Genomic DNA, 16245 nt, shown 5'->3' with positions numbered 1-16245 from the left:
TCCTTGCTCTGGCCTTTCCCTGACGAACAATTTGGGTATTTTAGGAGCAGTGTGTGCATGGAGCAGCATCCCTGGGATGCTGTTGGAGCAGGGGAGCTGCAGGCTGGATCGATCCTGTGCTCCAGCATCCGACAGAATCTGGGCTGGGGTGGACGTGCAACGGGGATTTCTGCAAATCCCATCCTTCTCCTGCTGTCCCCATGCTTGCCTGGGGTTTGGTGACACTCCTGAGCATCTTGTGCCCAGGTGAGCCACACCTGTAGCGTGCTTACTTTGTCATTGTCACCGAAGTTTTACTTTCAAATAGTTCTGTGTTGAGCTGGAGTGACCAACCCAGAGGTGCTGGAGCTTCCCCCACCTCCCTCCCCTGTCAGAGAGTTGAGACGAGTGGCTCGAGGTTTCCTGGCTGGGTTTTTTTTTTGTTGCCATAGGGAAGAGAATCGAAGCCTGGAAACCATCCTGTGGGTGCAGGGAGGAAGTGTCAATGTCTAGGAAAACAAGGAGAAAATAGCAGCAGCAGCACCACGCCGTCGCCCGAGCCCAGCAGGAGTCGGGACAAACCCTCCTGGCAGATGGGAAAGGCCAACGGGGTCATGTCTGGGCTCGTGTTTGCCCTTCCTGGCACTGCTGGCACGCAGGGATGCCAGCCAGCAAAGCCATGGCCTGAGAGTGGGGCAGCCACCCCTGGAGCTCCAGCTCCATTCCCTTCCTGCAGGGCTGGGAGAGAGAGACCAGATTGTAAAATAAAGGAATATGGAATTATATTCTCTACTCTGATTTCAGGAGGAGGAGAGAGATGCAAGGGCGGCTTTGAGCTTTTGCCCAGGAATAGCCAGGGATCTGCTTGGAGGCTTGCATCCCACTGCTGATAATTTTGGAGCTGAATCATCTGCATTTCTGCTGTTCCTGAGTCAGGAATACGCATCCCCAGGGTGTCAGAGGCACATTTTTGTGGGTTGACAATGGATCTGATTAAGAAAAAACAACCCAAATGACATCTAAAGCCGCCAGCCTTGAAGTCTGGACTCCTGTTGCTCATTTCCATTCAGACACTCCCAGGGACGAGCGTGGCCGTGGCTGTACAGCAGAGCTGGAGCCAGGGCTGGGGGATGAGTAAAACCCATCTGCAAACGCCGAGGGAGAGGAGGTGGAGGGGTGGGAGGTGCACTTTGGAGTGGTTTTGCTTCAGCCTGGGCGTGGGGGTGGCCCTGGTGATGCCAGAGCCGTGGGGAGGCCAGGAAAGGCTCCTGTGGATGCAGGGCAGGGAGCAGGTGGAGCTGCACTGCCAGTGCCCCTGGCCACCAGCTCAGCTCGGGGGTCACTCTGACCCCGAGCCAGCTCAGGGGGGTCAGCTGGCGGTCACAGGGCTGTCCCCCTGTGGTCCCCCCACTGTCACAGCGAGGGCAGGTGTGCCCAGGCGTGGCATTCCCTGCTGTGGCTGTCCTGAGCATCAGTCAGAGCTGTCCTGAGCATCCATCAGAGCTGCTCCAGCATCCATCAGAGCTGTTCCAGTATCCTTCAGAGTTTTTCCAGCATCCTTCAGAGCTGTTCCAGCATCCTTCAGAGCTGTTCCAGTATCCTTCAGAGCTGTTCCAGTATCCTTCAGAGCTGTTCCAGTATCCTTCAGAGCTGTTCCAGCATCCTTCAGAGCTGTTCCAGTGCCCATCAGAGCTGGTTAACATGAGCTGTGCACCAGCCAGCCCAGCCCTTGAGGCACCAGGGTCTGACCTGGCTCCTGTGGTTGCCTGTGGCCAGGGCAGTGCAGGGACAGTTTAACCCCTCCTTCCCCGGCAGCAGGAGGAGAGGAGAGGGTGGATGGAGCTGCAAGAAGCAGAGCTCTGGCTGCTCCCCAGCAGGAACAGAGGGACAGATTTCTCCAAGCAGAGAAATGCCTTTTGTCACCCAGCCTGGTGTCAGGCGTTGGCCACGGGGCGTCCTCTGTCACATCTGCTGTGTGACATCGCTCCTGACCTGCAGGGGTGGCAGCCTCTGAGCTCCTGGACGGGGGAAAGGAAGGGAAGATTAAACCAGAGGACCCGTGAGAGTGTAAATTGATTTTTAAGGGAACGTTCGAGGGAAGCTCCAGGCTCTGCAGCACCAGCCTGGGGGCTGGTGTCCCCAAAATGCCACTGCCAGCCCTCCTGGGTGGGCAGAGAGCTGGCTGTTTGTCACCTGTTTGTGAGCCAGGTAATATCCCGTGCCCAGGACGTGCCAGCTCATCGCTGGGATTGTCACCAAGTTTCACTGGGGCGTGGGAACTTCCTAGTGCCAGGCTTCTGGGTGGCTGTTGGGGTTGAGGTGGCACATTGGTGTGCCCCACACCGACTCGTTTGTCCTTTTGTGACTTTCCCTACCCGAGAAATCCCTTTCTTCCTTCTCCCACTGATTTGCTGTCCCTGCAGCTCTTGTGGCAGAGGCACCTGGGGAGCTGGGACAGACCTGGGGACACTGCAGCTCCCCCTCCATCCTCTCACACCTGCTCCCTCCCAGCCAACGAGTTCCATTAACGTACTAATTAGGGGTAAAGCACTAATTAGAGTGTCTGTGCCGTGTCCTTGGGAAGGCAGCTTGGCTCCTGGGTGCTAATGGAGCTGCTGTCACAACAAACACCAGGCACACGTGCTGCTCCTCACCCAGCCCAGCCAGGAGCCCGGGATTCTCCTGCCCACACCATGGAGCAGGAGCTGCTCCTGGCAGCATTTCTGTCCCTGTGTCCCTCATGGGGGACAGAACAGGGCCAGCACTGCCTCCCTGCATGGTCCCAGCTACAACCTCCCCTCTGGAACAGACCCCAGACTCCTGCCTTCACCCCTCGCCCATGGCTGAGGCTGAGTTGAAGGGGTGGTTTTGAGTATATTTCCTATTATTTAATGTATTTTAGTAGTAAATTTCCTGCTAAGTAGTGCTTTGGAAGGTCAGACATGGTTTGTGAAGTCTGGCTGAATCCAGTGTAGTTTGATCTCCCCACAGAGGGCTGCAGTATTTTTAATACCTCTTCTACTCAACCTTCCCCTTCAAAATACCATTTCCCCTGTAAAAATAGACCAGCATGGCCAAACAGCCCCCAGACGACACTCAGAGCTCACTTTGAGCTCAGAAGAAGCTTTGCAGCTGGACAACAAAAACATTTCTCCCCGCTTCTTTTGGAGTCTTGAAAAACCTGGAGAGGTCTGGGGCTTTGTTTTAACCCCATCATTTCCAGGAGCCATCTCCAGGCGGGATTGCTGTTTGCCCGCATGGCACTTTCCGTGTCTGAGCAGCGTGTTCCTGTGTTGTCATGAAACAGAAGAACAGGATAATTAAATTGCCCTTTTCCCAGTAAAATGTTACCATCTCAAGCTCTGCGGGCTGGGCTGTGGCTCTCTGCCAGGCTCACATGCCTGGCTGCTGATGGGAGGTGTGAAAAACGCCAGGGAAGGGATGGGCTGGTGATTTCTGGGGAAGGAGGGGGGGGGGGTTTGTGGGGATTTGTCATCCCCTGGGAGCAGAAGGGATGCCCAGGAGGGGTCCTGGGTGCCCCCACTGGTAATTCCCAGCTTTTAAGCTGGGGCTGCTGGAGGGCTGCAGGCACGGATAATCGAGATATTCTTGTCTTTAAGCCTCTCAAGGGTTGCAGGTCTTAAAAAAGGCTCCTGCTGTCGAGTGGGCTGGCGGGGTGGGAGCAGTGGGGCAGCCAGGACAGGCTCAGCAGGTGATGTCTGTGCTTATGGCTGGATCAGGGCAGCTTTGGTGGATGCTGCCAGTGTTAGGGAGCAATCCTTGGGGAGCAGCCAGGCTTGTCACCTCATCCCAGTGCTGCCTGGCTCTCCTGGTCCCTCTCTGAGGTGCTGATGCTCCATCCCTGAGCTGTAACAAGCTCATGTGAAGGCAGTTTTGTGTTTCTGTGTTTAGCCACCCTTCCTCGCCTGCTTTCTCCTCTCCTCCTCCTCCTCCTCCTCCTCCTCCTCCTCCTCCTCCTCCTCCTCCCTCTGCCAGCCTGGATCCTGGGATCCATCAGTGTTACTGCTTTGCCTTCAGCTATGACCCTCCAAGAGCTGGCTGTCCCCTGCCTTTGTCACCCCTTGGTGCCCCTCCCCTGGAATATTAACGCCACAAATCACAAGCGACAGCCTGGGCTGGAGGAGGTGTCGGAGCAGGGATGGGACTCGTGGTGGCTTTGTCCTTCTACTCAGGGCTGTGTTTTGCTTCCAGAGAGAGGGGAGCAGCTGAACCCACTTTTAAAAGCGGGGAGATGGAAGGGTAGAGCAGTAATTTTCATCCCAGGATGAAATGCAGGCTCCTTCCCACCTCTGTGTTTTTTCTCTCCTCCATCCAGCCGTGCCCACCTTGGCTGTTGTGTTTTCTCCTTTGCAAACTCCGGGGGTGCTGGAGCTGGGCTGGGAAGGAGTCACGGCCAGTGTTAATGTGTGCACCCCACATTCTGCTGTGTGAGGCCCTGAGGAATCCCCGTGCTTGCTGGATGTGGGGAGGAGCAGATGTAAGGGGGATTACGGGCAGGATTTTTTTTTTTTTTTTTTTTTTTCACGCGTGTGTGCACACGTGCAGCCAGGCAGGCAGGGATGGGGGCTGTGTGTGACACTCCTGAGCCTGGCACCCTCTCTGCACTGGCAGGAGCATGGGGGAGATGCTTGGGCACAGCTCTGGGGGTCTGCAGTGGTTGGGGACAGCACTGGGGACATGGCTCTGCTCGCTGGGCTCGTGCTGCTGAGGGAAGGCTGCAGCCACGCAGGGTGTGGGTGTTGGAACCCTGGGCACTGAGAATTTTAAACTCTTTATTTTTAAAAATTAAACTCAACAGGTGGGATTGCTGTGGGAGGAATGGGCAGTGTGGGTTGCTGTCCCTGTTAAGGTCCCTCTGTGCCTCAGTTTCCCCCAGCAGTGAGTGAGGGAAATAGGGACTGGCACAGCTGTGGCTGGCTGGGAGGTCACTGCCCATGCTGGAGGCATCAGATCGTTCTGAATCTCACCCTGCTGTGGCAAACTGCATCGTGGATCATCCCATCGCTCCAAGAGCCTGCCAGAGACTCCAGCATTCCCTGGAGAGTGGTGGGAAGCAGCTGCCAGCCAGCCCGTTTGTCTTTGGCAGTGACGGTGACAGCAGGGCAGGGAGCGGTGGCACCAGTGCTGCTCAGAGTGAGCACAGCTTTGCTTCCCTCTCCCGTCCCCCCCAGCCACGCATTTCCAAGGTTTTTATTGGAGCTGTGCCCTGGCAGCCCCCCGGGATGGGTTTGGGAAGGGCCAGGGCAGCGTGGGCAGGGCAGGGAGTGGGCACTGCTGCCCACGGGGCTGCCACAGCTGACCTTCCCTCTCTGCTGACCTTCACGCCCATCAGCATCAGCTCTGCTGCCTGTCCACAGCCAGGGATGCTGCCTGGGAGGCTGGGCAGCCCTTCCCAAGGGGCTCAGCAGAGCTGCAGGGACGTGGGGGTGTGCTGGGCTGGATAATTCAAGGACTTTGGCTCGCTAGCAGAGGTTAAAAGGGGAGCCGTGGCATCTGTTTGGGATATCATTGATGGGAATCTTTGCTGCTCGTTGGCCTCCCCTCACCCCTGCCCAGCTGAGGGGCAGCCATTGCCCATGGGCTGTCCTGGAGGAAATAAAGATAATAACCAGAGTGCAAAATCCATATGGAATTGGCATCCCCGGAGAAGCTGGTAAGGTCTGGGCACCGGGTGCTGCTCAGCCTTGGGGTGATGGGGTCAGGATCCATGTAGGTGTCACTGTAAAGATCCCTGGATGCACAGGATGGTCCCTGTGCCCAGGCTGCTCCTCAGGGTCTCCCCTCTCTCCAGAGGGCTCCTGGGGCTGTTACTGACTGAGGTTCTTTCCTGGTCACCAAGGGACTGTTTTGGGGGGGGAATTGCCTTCTTTAACCTGTTCTGTCGTGGCTTTCTGCCACACTGGGGGGAGCACTCAGAAATGTCTTCTTGGAGCCCCCTCAGCTGTCACCCAGAGTCACTGGAAGAGTTTTGGACCTGAGCTTTACCTGCTGCCTGTGTGGAGGATCCCAGAGCATCCCTTGAGCTGACCCAGCCTCTGCATGGCCCTTGAGCCATCCCATCCCCACTGATGCCCAGGGAATGCTGTCAGGAAATGAGTGGCAAAACCACAATGCCAGGATCTCCCCAGTGCTGCACCCAAAGTTATCTGGAGCAACATCCCCTTTTTGTTGGAAACAATAAATAAACCAAGCTGCTGGAACAATGGAACAATCTCCCCATCAGCTGGATTACAAATGAGAAGAACCATCACCCCACTTGGGTGTTGGGCTCCTGGTTGGATTCATCAGTGCTTTGCTGCTGTGGTCCCTGTCCCTGCCCTGTGTCACCTGTGCCTGTGCCAGCCCTGTTCTGGCCCCTCATGCCAGCTGACCTGAACCCGAGTGATGCTCCAAGAGATCCTCCTGATTCCTGTGGCTGTTCTCCCCTTGAGCCTGCTCCAAAGCCCATCCGTGTTCCTGGAAGCCATTCTGAGATTGCTCTCTCTGAGAAAAGATTGAAGAAAGTGTTGGAATACCACAGGAAATGCTGCTTGTCCAAGATACCTGCCTTGGTGAGAAATGCCAAAACCCCCTGATTTTGGATGGAAGTTTACTTGTCCTGGGCTTCAGCTCTCCAAAGCTTCCTTCAGCCAGGATCTGGGCAGAGTTTGGGCATGAAATGGGTGCTCCTGATGGCATGGCTGTGGGTGCCACTGTGCCAGGACCCTGGCATGGAGTGCCTCCTGTGTACCACCCGGGAGAGGGACAGCAGTGGATGTTACAGAGGCTGTGGTTTGTGACAGAGACTGGTCCCTGTAGGTGTCTGGTGGCGGGGTTTGCTCACAGGATTGTGTCACCTTCATCACTGCTGGCGAGGAAGAGGTCACAAGGTGAGCCAGGCAGAGCCCAGCAGCACCCACTGCCCTCCTGCCTGGTGCTGGGCTGGTACCTGGCCAGGGGGCCGAGGCCTCCCTCTTGGAGAAGAGGAAAAAATAATAATCTGCAAGCCAAGAAGCTTGGGAGCTGCTTGGGAGCGTATTTATCACGGGGAAGAAAAAGGCTCTGTTCGCTCAGTGCACAGCGGCTGTTTATCACACTCACAAGGGGATGGAGAAAATGTTCCATTTGTTGGGTACAGCCGGCAACCCACACAGCGTATAAATTAAGGGCTTTTACATGCAGAGTTCCCGAAATAAAACACACACACACACACACACAAAAGAGAGAGGAGTTTTGTGTCAGCCCCGGCGCGCTGCCTCTCCCCGCCCGTCCCTGCGCCCCAGCCCCGGCCCGCCGCTGGCTCCCGTTCAGGAATTCCACATTATCTCTGAGCGTTTCCAGCTTCCTCAGCAGGGAACAGCTCTGCTTCTGTCTTCCTGCAGCCACATCTGGAAAGTGTTAGGCCGGGGTGTCAGCCCTGGGCTGGCTGGCATGTGCTCCCCCCGGCACCCTGCCCTCCTCCCTGCCCGCTCCTGCCTTGCCTGCCTGCCTGTTCCATGCCCTGACACTGCTCTCAGGCTTCAAACTGCCTGCCCCAGAGGGCTGAGGGGACGAGTTTCCTCTGCCTCCCCTTTTTGGAGGGTTTTGAGGGAGTTTTTGTAGCTGCTGTGGGGAGAGAGGGCTCCAGGGACTTTCAAGGATTGACCTCTGCAGGGATGCTCTGCTGTGCTCAGGGATGCTCTGCTGTGGCCAAGGATGCTCTGCTCTGTTTAGGGATGCTCTGCTGTGCTCAGGGATGCTCTGCTCTGTTCAGGGATGCTGTCCTGTGCTCAGGGATGCTGTCCTGTGGTCCCCAGTTCTGCTGTGGTCAAGGATGCTATCCTGTGCTCAGGGATGCTCTTCTCTGGTCTGGGATGCTTTCCTGTGGTCCTCCTGTGCTCCCTGTGCAAATCCTCCTCTTGGCACCCTTTTGGAAATCTCGCTGCCTGCTCAGGGGAGTTTTCATGTCCTGGATGTGTTTCTGGACTGGCATCCGGAGCTGTAGCTCAGCAGGGATGTGGTGCTGAATCTGCTGGATGCTGGAGGGTGGAGTTTGTGGGAGGTGAAACCTCTGTGATTCCCCAGTGCTCTGGGAGGTGTCTGGGGAGGTTCTCACTGCACTCTGCTTGCTTGTAATGCCTGTGGGCTCATCCCACTGGGGATTCTTCATTTGTTAGGGAGTACCTAGGGCATAAAAACATTTGGCTGCCAGCATCTCAGGCCCCCAGGAGAAATCCCCACGTGGTGTGAGCACATGGAGACGCCCTGCTGGATGATCTTCAGGTCCTTTCCCACCTCAGTGTCTCTGATTGCAGCAGGGCAGTTGAAAATGGAAGAGTTCCCTGCCACATCCCTGTGTTTTAGGGTTCCCTCTCGGGGGACTTTGGTTCCTTGCTGCAGGTGTGGGTGACGTTGGAGAGGGATGGGGCTTTGCAGGTGTGGTGGGTGACATTGTGCAGAGGGAAAAAGCTTTGCAGGTGTGGTGGGTGACACTGGAGAGGGATGGGGCTTTGCAGGTGTGGTGGGTGATATTGTGCAGAGGGAAAAAGCTTTGCAGGTGTGGTGGGTGACACTGGAGAGGGATGGGGCTGTGCAGGTGTGGGTGACATTGTAGAGAGGAAAGGGGTTTGCAGGTGTGGTGGGTGACACTGTGCAGAGGGAAAAAGCTTTCAGGGTTCAGGGACTGATGTGCCCTTCAGAGCAAAGGACATGGAGAGCTGGTGGCCTGTTTTCCAGATGGGATAATGACAGTGACCTGGAAGCAAAGCCTTAATGACCTAATGACCGGCGTGTGCAATCCACAGGAGGGTCTTTGACAGGGAGGGATGTGGAAATGCTCAGATATGCCCTAACCAGAGAGGGCTCCCTGTTTTTTTCCTTTACTTTTTCTCTCCTTTGCTTTTAACCTGGCAGCCATACAATGATGAGATCTTAAAATTAAAGCTAAAAAAAAAAAAAAAAAGAAAAACAAACCAGAAAAAGAAAGCAGGCCTTGGTTTTATAGACCCTACAGATGCATCCGGCACCAAACTGATCCCAGATGCAGCTCCACTGTCAATAGTGTTACACGAGGGATCAATCCCCTTCATTGTTTTATGTGGCCTCTACAGCATCATCAGCTAATTAAAGCTAATGGGTCCCAGAGCAGCACTGACAGCATCTGATCCTATCAGCCTGCACAGCCTTTCTCTTGACGGGCCACTCCAGAGCCAGATCCTGCACTCCAGACCCTGGCAGGAGCCTGTATTGACTCGGAGGATCAGGCTGCAGATCAATGGGAACTGTTGTTAAACAAACATCGCCGGATTAATGTCAGCTCCGCAGGGGGAGGAGGTCGATGGCTGCTAATTCCAAAGGGGTGGGAGGGAGGGAGCGAGGGGACAGCGGTGACAGCGGTGACAGGGGCTGCAGGGGGAGAGGCCAGGCTGTGAAAATGCTCCCCGTGTCTGTGGCAGCGTCTGAGCCTTTCCCAATCTCGGATTTATCATCGCCCTGAGCGCGAGGCTGTGCTGGACAGGAGCCCAGTGGTGTCCCCAAGGGCACTGGAGGTGCCCAAATCCCTTTGCTGTGTGCGTCAAGGGCGGCGTGGTGGCCTTGGACTGTCCCCAGAGAGGACAGGGACCCCTGTGTCCCTTCTACACGCTGTCCTTGGCATCAGCATCTCCCCCGTTGTGGTGGACCACTAAATCTCGGGTTGCTGCTTTCCCTTCTCTTGTGGCTCCCGCTGTCCCTTGGCTGGGGATCAGGGATGCCCAGGGATGTGGCTTGGGAAGGTTTCCATTCCCACAGCCGAGCTGCCCTGTGCTGCAGGCAGTTTCCTTGGGACTCTCTTCTCTTTTTCCCTTGTTTTTCTCCCATTCCCGCGTTGCTCAGAAAGTCTTTATCCCACATTTGCAGCAGCAGAGCTGGGGAGGGTCAGTCGTGCAGGAGTGACCCTTGCTTTTGGATTGGTGTTCCTTCACTCTGGCCATGATTTTGCCCAAGGCAAGCTCCTTCTCACCACCACCACCTTTTAATTTGTCATCCCCTGGATCCCCTGGTGCTGCCACTCTGTTATCCAAAGCATTCCTGCTGGGCTTGGAGGGAAGATTGGAGCAGCTCTCTGGATGCTGGGCTCAAAGCAGGCGGCAGGAGCTGCTCCCAGCTGACATCTGGGAGCTCGGCACAGCTCCGGTGTCAGCGCAGCTGAGAGCAGAGGAGGTGGGAAGCCCCAGCCACCTGCAGCTCGGTTAATAAATATTTATTTGGAGGTGACAAGCGCTCTCCTGGATGAAGCCAAGTGAGCAGAAGGAGGATTGCGGGGGAGTGACGGGGTGTGCTTTTTTTGGGGGGGGGTTTACCGTGGGGATGTTGAAAGGAGCAGCTGATGAACCAAAGGATGTTGAAATCCACGTTCATTTCCCTGACGCGGCTTCCTGACGTCAGGGCAGGCAGGAAACGTCCCCCTTGGCAAGAGAGGGCTTGGCACAAGGAGCCCTCATCCCGTGGGGACGGTGGGAGAGTGCCTGGGGGCTGGGAAGATGTGACAGCGAGGATCAGGAGCCAGGAGGATGCCAGGTCTGCTGTAAATAATGAAAAGGCTGAAGTTTAATTGTTGTCTTAAAAAGGGGAAATGAAGGGAAGGGAGCAGCCAGGGTGATGGGTGCTGTGACTTGGGGCTCTGGTTGGTGATTCCATAGTGCTGGGAGCAGGGACTGGGTGGATGCCTCTGACACCAACCCTGGGGAAATGGGAAAAGCTGCTTCTGTTTCTGTCCTGGTTCATCTGTGTGTGGTCAGAGCAGGGGAAACTTCCTGTGTGGAGACTTTGGGGCATTCTCTCCATATCAGACCAGTGTTGAGCAGTCCAGTGTGAGCTCTCTGGGCACCGAGGCTGCCGTGTGCTATCACCAGCAGGGACAAGCCCATCTCCCATGGCTGCACCATCCATCCCTGCCCTGCAGCTGCTGCTGGGCCCTGCGTTGCAGCCCCTGCAGCTGCAGCGAGGACCAGACGAGCAGTGCAGCCCGTGACTCAGCGTGCTCTGGCGTCGCAGGAAGCGGCTGTGCCACGCTGCTGTGCGTGGGCAGCAGGGCAGTGCCCCTGCCACATCCTGCAGCAGCTCAGCTCCATGCCAGGCTGGAGCAGGAGCCCGGGATATGGCAGGATGTGGGTGTCAAACCCGCTCGGTGCCCTGCAAGGCACGTGCTCCCAGCTGGTGATCTGCTCCTGGGGTGAACACAGCCACCCAAGGGGTTGTCTCGGCTTTGTTTGTGCCACGGGGTTTTCTTCTTAGCAGGTCTGCAGGCACCAGGCTTGTCAAGCTGAAGGTTTGAGGAGAGCTTTCCTGGATGCTCTTGTGCATCCTTGCACCCTGTGCTGACATGGAGTGGGGAACCTCCGCTGTCCCCACTGCCCCTTGCTCATCCTGCCATGTGGAAATGGGTTCAGCAAAGCCAAACCTCAGGAAACTCCGAGCCTTGGCACTGGAGGTGGCTTTACCCCTCCCAGGAGCCAGAGTGTGAAGCTGCCAGGCCACCTGTGAGCAGAGAGGCTGTTGAGCTGCTCCCCTGTCCCCTGTCCTGTGGGGACATGGGGTGGCAGTGGCAGAGCTGGCAGCGATGGAGCAGCAGGGACCTGGCAGATTAATAATGGAAGCGCTGGCATCCGTTTGGGATTAGCGAGAGAAAGCTCAGTGCCCATCTCGCCCAGCATGTAACTTTAATGCCCAGATAATGAGCAATGATATTTATTTGTAAGAGATCTGCAGATATCGCTGCCCAGGGAGCAGCCAGGAGCTGTCAGAGCCCTCTCCAGCCCCGCTGTGGCTGCTCCCAGCTGTAACCCAAGCACTCCTCTCCACCCAGCTCACTTTTCACGCTCCAGCTCCGTTCACCCAGCGGCACACGTGGGCTCATGGGGAGCCCTGGCTAAGATTTGCTGAAGCTGCTCGTGATTTGGGTTCTTGTGGTGAGGAGATGTTGGTCTTGCAGGTGGGTTAGGAACAGCTCCCGGCACCTGCAGGTCAAGCTGGCAGGACAGGGTTTAAAGCCATCTCAGAGCCTGCTCCCCACACTGTCCCTTGGAGCATCAGGATGTGCCCAAGGAGGATGTGGGATGATCTCCCATCAGCTGGGCTGGAGAGGGGAGGGTGGTGTGGAGAGCCTGCGAGCAGGTGCTTTCTTCCACCCAGCCATTGAGATTTTGGGGCTATTTTGGGGAGTTTGGGAGCAGCCAGCCACTTGCCTCCTCCTGGCTGGGTGTACAGGGCAGTGACATGTTGTGCTCTGGAGAAGCCGTTGTGTCTTGGGGGGTATTTGTGCTCCCTCAGACATCCCCCAGGTTGGGGACAGGGCTGTTCCTGCTTCCCTGTCCCAGCGTGGGCTGGTCTGGGAGGGCTGAAGGATGCCCAGCGTGCTGTTGTGTAACTTGCCAGCAGACAGGCTTAGGCTGCCTCTGGCAGGTGGGTGTCCCTTCCTTATTAAGCCATCCCCGGGGTAATTAGTGGGTTAAAGCCTGATGAGATAATGCTCCATTATTTTTGTGCTATTGGGGGATTAGGAGCAGTGGGATTTCTCAGCAGCTTTGTCCCCGCTCGGGCTCTGGGCTGCAGCACACGTTTGCAGGTGGGTAAGAGCACACCTGGGCATTCCCTGCACCTGGCATCCTCATTCCCGGGGCTGCAGCCATGCAGGCAAGCCTGGCTTGAGGCTGCAGGGAGGGATCTGATCTCCTGCCAGTGCCAGGACAGCCCCATCCATCACGGCACTCCCAGCCAGCGGAGCGAGGAGGTGACACTTCCAAATAAACAGGGAGAGGTGGGTGGTGCGCGCCGGGGCAGAGCCCAGGGCATCCCTGGGGGCTTCTCCCGTGATTTATGGCTGGGACAACACCCAGCTGAGCCTCTGGAAGCTGTTTGCTGTCACAGTGGCGTGGGGGCTGCGAGGACAAACATCCCCCAGTGCGGTGACAGGAGCCCTTCCCGGGAGCCTGGCCAGGGACACCCTCAGGATGCCGATGGAGCTGGCGTTCAGCCCTCCAGCGGTCCCAGGGATGCTCTGGGGAAGGAACTGGGTGGCTTCAAGCAGGAATGGAGTAAAATGTGTTGAATGAAACGGGGCCTGGCTCAGCAGGACTCCCCTCCTTCTGCCACCCCAGCACAGCCAGCCCCGGAGCCGCAGGGATGGAGCTGGCACTGGAGCAGGGAAGCAGGCAGGCTGGACGCTGGCCAGGCTGCACACTTGATCCAAACACAGCTGGAGCTGATCTGATGAAGTGAGAGGTTAAGAAGAGAGCATCTGTTATCTAAAGGGGACACACAGAGGGAGACTGTAAGCTCTTTATTCCCCCCACCCTACCCCCTCTGTTCAGTGCATCATCTCTGACTTTATTTCTTTGATTTATTAAGGAAGCCTGCGCTTCCGGGGCTGTAATTAAGTGCCACTGTGTGAGCTTTTGATAGTGCGTGAATGATATAATGGCTCGCACGGCTGCCGTCTGCTCAAGTGCTTTAGGACCGAGATAACCGAGCCGGGATCCCTTCTGCCCATCAGGGAGCAGGGCTGAGTCACCGGGAGGTGACAGAGGCAGCAGGGAAGGATGCTGGAGCCGCTTAGCACCGTGTTGGGAGCACAGTTCAGGAGGGCATCCCTGCCCCAGGCTGGGAGGGGCGTTCACATCCCTTGGTAAAAGTCCATCAGAGCATCTTTACAGCTGCGGGAGGCTAAATCGGCTGTTGCCCCTTCCCTGTGTCCTTGTGCCTTGTGCTGGAGGTGGAGAGGGCACCACGGACCCTCAGCCAGCTCCTGGCTGCTCCACGGTGCCATCCCAGGGCTGTTTTTAGGGTAGGACATCCGTAGGCTCGAGGAGCAGTTGGTGTCAGCATCCTCAGCATCCTGCAGGTTTCTCTCTGCCGCCAGAGGAGTTTTCTGGCAGAGCTTTGGTGCGGAGCCAGGGGCTGGGGAGCTCTGGCCAGGAGCAGCTCTGCCAGCCTCTGGAAAAGGGCCAGAACTCACAGGCTGGAGGTGCCACCAGGGATTCACAGGAGCTGTGTCACCCTGCCACCCTCCCCTCCCTGCAAGGTGTCCCCCTGCACAAGGTAAGGCTCCCAGACATTTCCAGGGTGGCATTTCCAGGCAGACACGCGGTGTTGCTGTGATGCCAAGGGAAGGCTCTGTTCACATTCCTGCCTGGCACAATGGGCTCTGATCATGGTGTCCCTGTCGGTGTCCCAGGCCACGCTGGCACCTGGCAGTCTCTGCTGATGGCTCTGGCTTTCCCCCAGGGCTCAGTTCTGTTCCCAGGATGGCTGCTGAGCCTCCCCCTGTGCCCAGCAGCGCTGCCCTGGCACCCCCCTCTCTCACGCCTGGGCTTTAGGCAGATATAAATTTATTTTTCCTGTGAGGAACGTTTTTTGATACATAAGCAGGATTATTTCCGTGGCTTGGCCAGCGGCCACAGGAGGAGCGAGTTCGGGGCCTGGAGAAGATTTCGGCTCCTGGCTCGGCGGGGAGGAAGAGGAGGAGGAGGAAAGGATAAAAAAGCCCAACCCTACGTGTAAATAAACTTAAAACTAAAAAAGTGACAGAGATTATTTGCTGCTTAATGAACTAAAATGTCCAACCTCCCACCGAGCAGCGACATTGTTTATAAACTACAGAAAGGGCTTTATTTTAATGGGCAGTAAATCCCATTCATCCCCAGCCCTGGCAGTGCGGAGCGTGCGGGATGAATAGGCTGGCGCTGGACGCAGCCTGGCTTCTCCAAAGGAGGTGTTTTATCCCTCTTTTCCCATATTTGCTGTTTTTCCTCCTTTCCTCCTCTCTCCTAATCCCCAAAACCATGCTGATAACGGGGTTATCTGGCCAGGAAGAGAGGAGGAATCCGTCCCTGTGCCTCGGCATGTCACATCCGCTGGCGTTTGTTTATTCATTTGAAAAACGCTCCCCCCCCCTCCCCGTTCTGTCCATGGGTGGCAGCTGGAGAGTGGCCCGAGATAATCACAGCCTTATTTTTTATTTATTCCTCTTAAATAAAGCCTCCTGTAGCCTGCAGGCAGATTTTGTCCAGTTGCCCCCATCCTGTGCTCCTTTACTCTGCAGACAGGGAGTGATGATCCTCGGAGCAGAACGCCGGTCCTGCAGCTGATCCCACCGAGGATCCCTCTTGCAAAGGGTGAAAATGGTGGTTTTGGGGTGGGGACAGCCCCACTGAATGTGGCAGTGGGGCAGGAAGGACCTCAGGCAGCAGCCAAGCAGTTGTAGGCAGGAAATGCAGATCAATATTCTGTCCTGGGCAGAGGATTGTGGAAAATAAATACATGGTCAAAGCATCCATGGAAATGAGAGCGTCTGAGATGGGGGCTGAGATTCGGGTTAAAACATTGTGGCAATTATTTCTCTAGGTTTGGAGCTGGTCAGGCCTTGCAGGACATGTGGCTGTCAGTGGGAAGCAGGTTGATAAATGTGGATTGAGGCATCTTGAGCCACTGGGAAAAGTTTGGAGCTGGTTCCCACTATGGGAGAGTGAGCATGGTCAGGTCAGGTGGGGATTTCAGACATGCCTGACTTCCTCAGCACCTCAGAAAACTCCTGGCCATAACTCATGGGGTGATGTGCTCCTAAGGCAAGAAAGAAAATAAGTTATCTATTCCTGCTTGACTTTAATATGCATAATCTGCCATTAATCAAACCAGGGCTGTAAGATCCTTACTGAGACCTAATCAGTGCATAATGGATTATCTACAGGAACTAATAAAAGGTAATTATCTATGCTTTGCAAGTTCCAATTACTGTACTTATATGATCAATTAATTCTTGTAACAGTTTCCCAGGTGCAATTTGTGTGACAACATTAGGCTGACTGCAGGCAGAGGCTCAGTGCCTGCCTGGCTGCAGGGATGCCAGCAGGGATTGCTGCCTGGGATGGCTTGAAGCTGAAGGAGAAGAGATTTAGGGGAGATCTTAGGAAGGAATTCTTTGCTCAGAGGATGTGCCCAGAGAAGCTGTGGCTGCCTCTGGATCTCTGGAAGTGTCCATAACCAGGCTGGACAAGGCTTGGAGCAATGTGGGACAGTGGAAGGGGTTCCCTGCCCATGGAGGAGGTGGGACTAGATGAACTTTAAGTTCCCTCCCAGCCCAAACCAGATCCTGTGATGTGGAGGGCAGAGGATGCTGGTGGCAGGGATGTCACCCTGCCAGCACATCCCAGTTGATACCCCGGGAAAAGCCATGCAGGGAGCTGAGGGACAGCCAGGGGCTGTCCTTGGTGGGCTTCCAGCCGTGCAGGGTGGTCCTGCCCCATCCAGAGC

At 56.1% G+C, this 16245-nt stretch overlaps 1 protein-coding gene across 3 annotated transcripts in view; it reads left to right on the top strand.

The window, feature by feature from the left end:
* The window catches only part of RXRA (retinoid X receptor alpha), a 101651-nt gene that overhangs the window by 30184 nt on the left and 55222 nt on the right, over window positions 1–16245 (top strand). Inside the window, exon 1 of one of the 3 annotated variants that reach the window (XM_088177343.1) lies at window positions 10497–10515. The exons of the other annotated variants lie outside the window; for them this stretch is intronic. Within the exon in view, the coding sequence (XP_088033469.1) occupies window positions 10509–10515 (7 nt within the window). The 5' untranslated portion in view covers window positions 10497–10508. Of the gene's footprint in view, window positions 1–10496; window positions 10516–16245 lie in introns of those variants that run through there. 3 annotated transcript variants of the gene reach the window in all.

This window comes from Sturnus vulgaris, chromosome 22, assembly GCF_052056855.1.
Source record: "Sturnus vulgaris isolate bStuVul1 chromosome 22, bStuVul1.hap1, whole genome shotgun sequence".
NCBI lineage: Eukaryota > Metazoa > Chordata > Aves > Passeriformes > Sturnidae > Sturnus > Sturnus vulgaris.
Note: the sequence above shows the minus strand (reverse complement) of the source record. Positions and strands in the feature narration are given on the sequence as shown.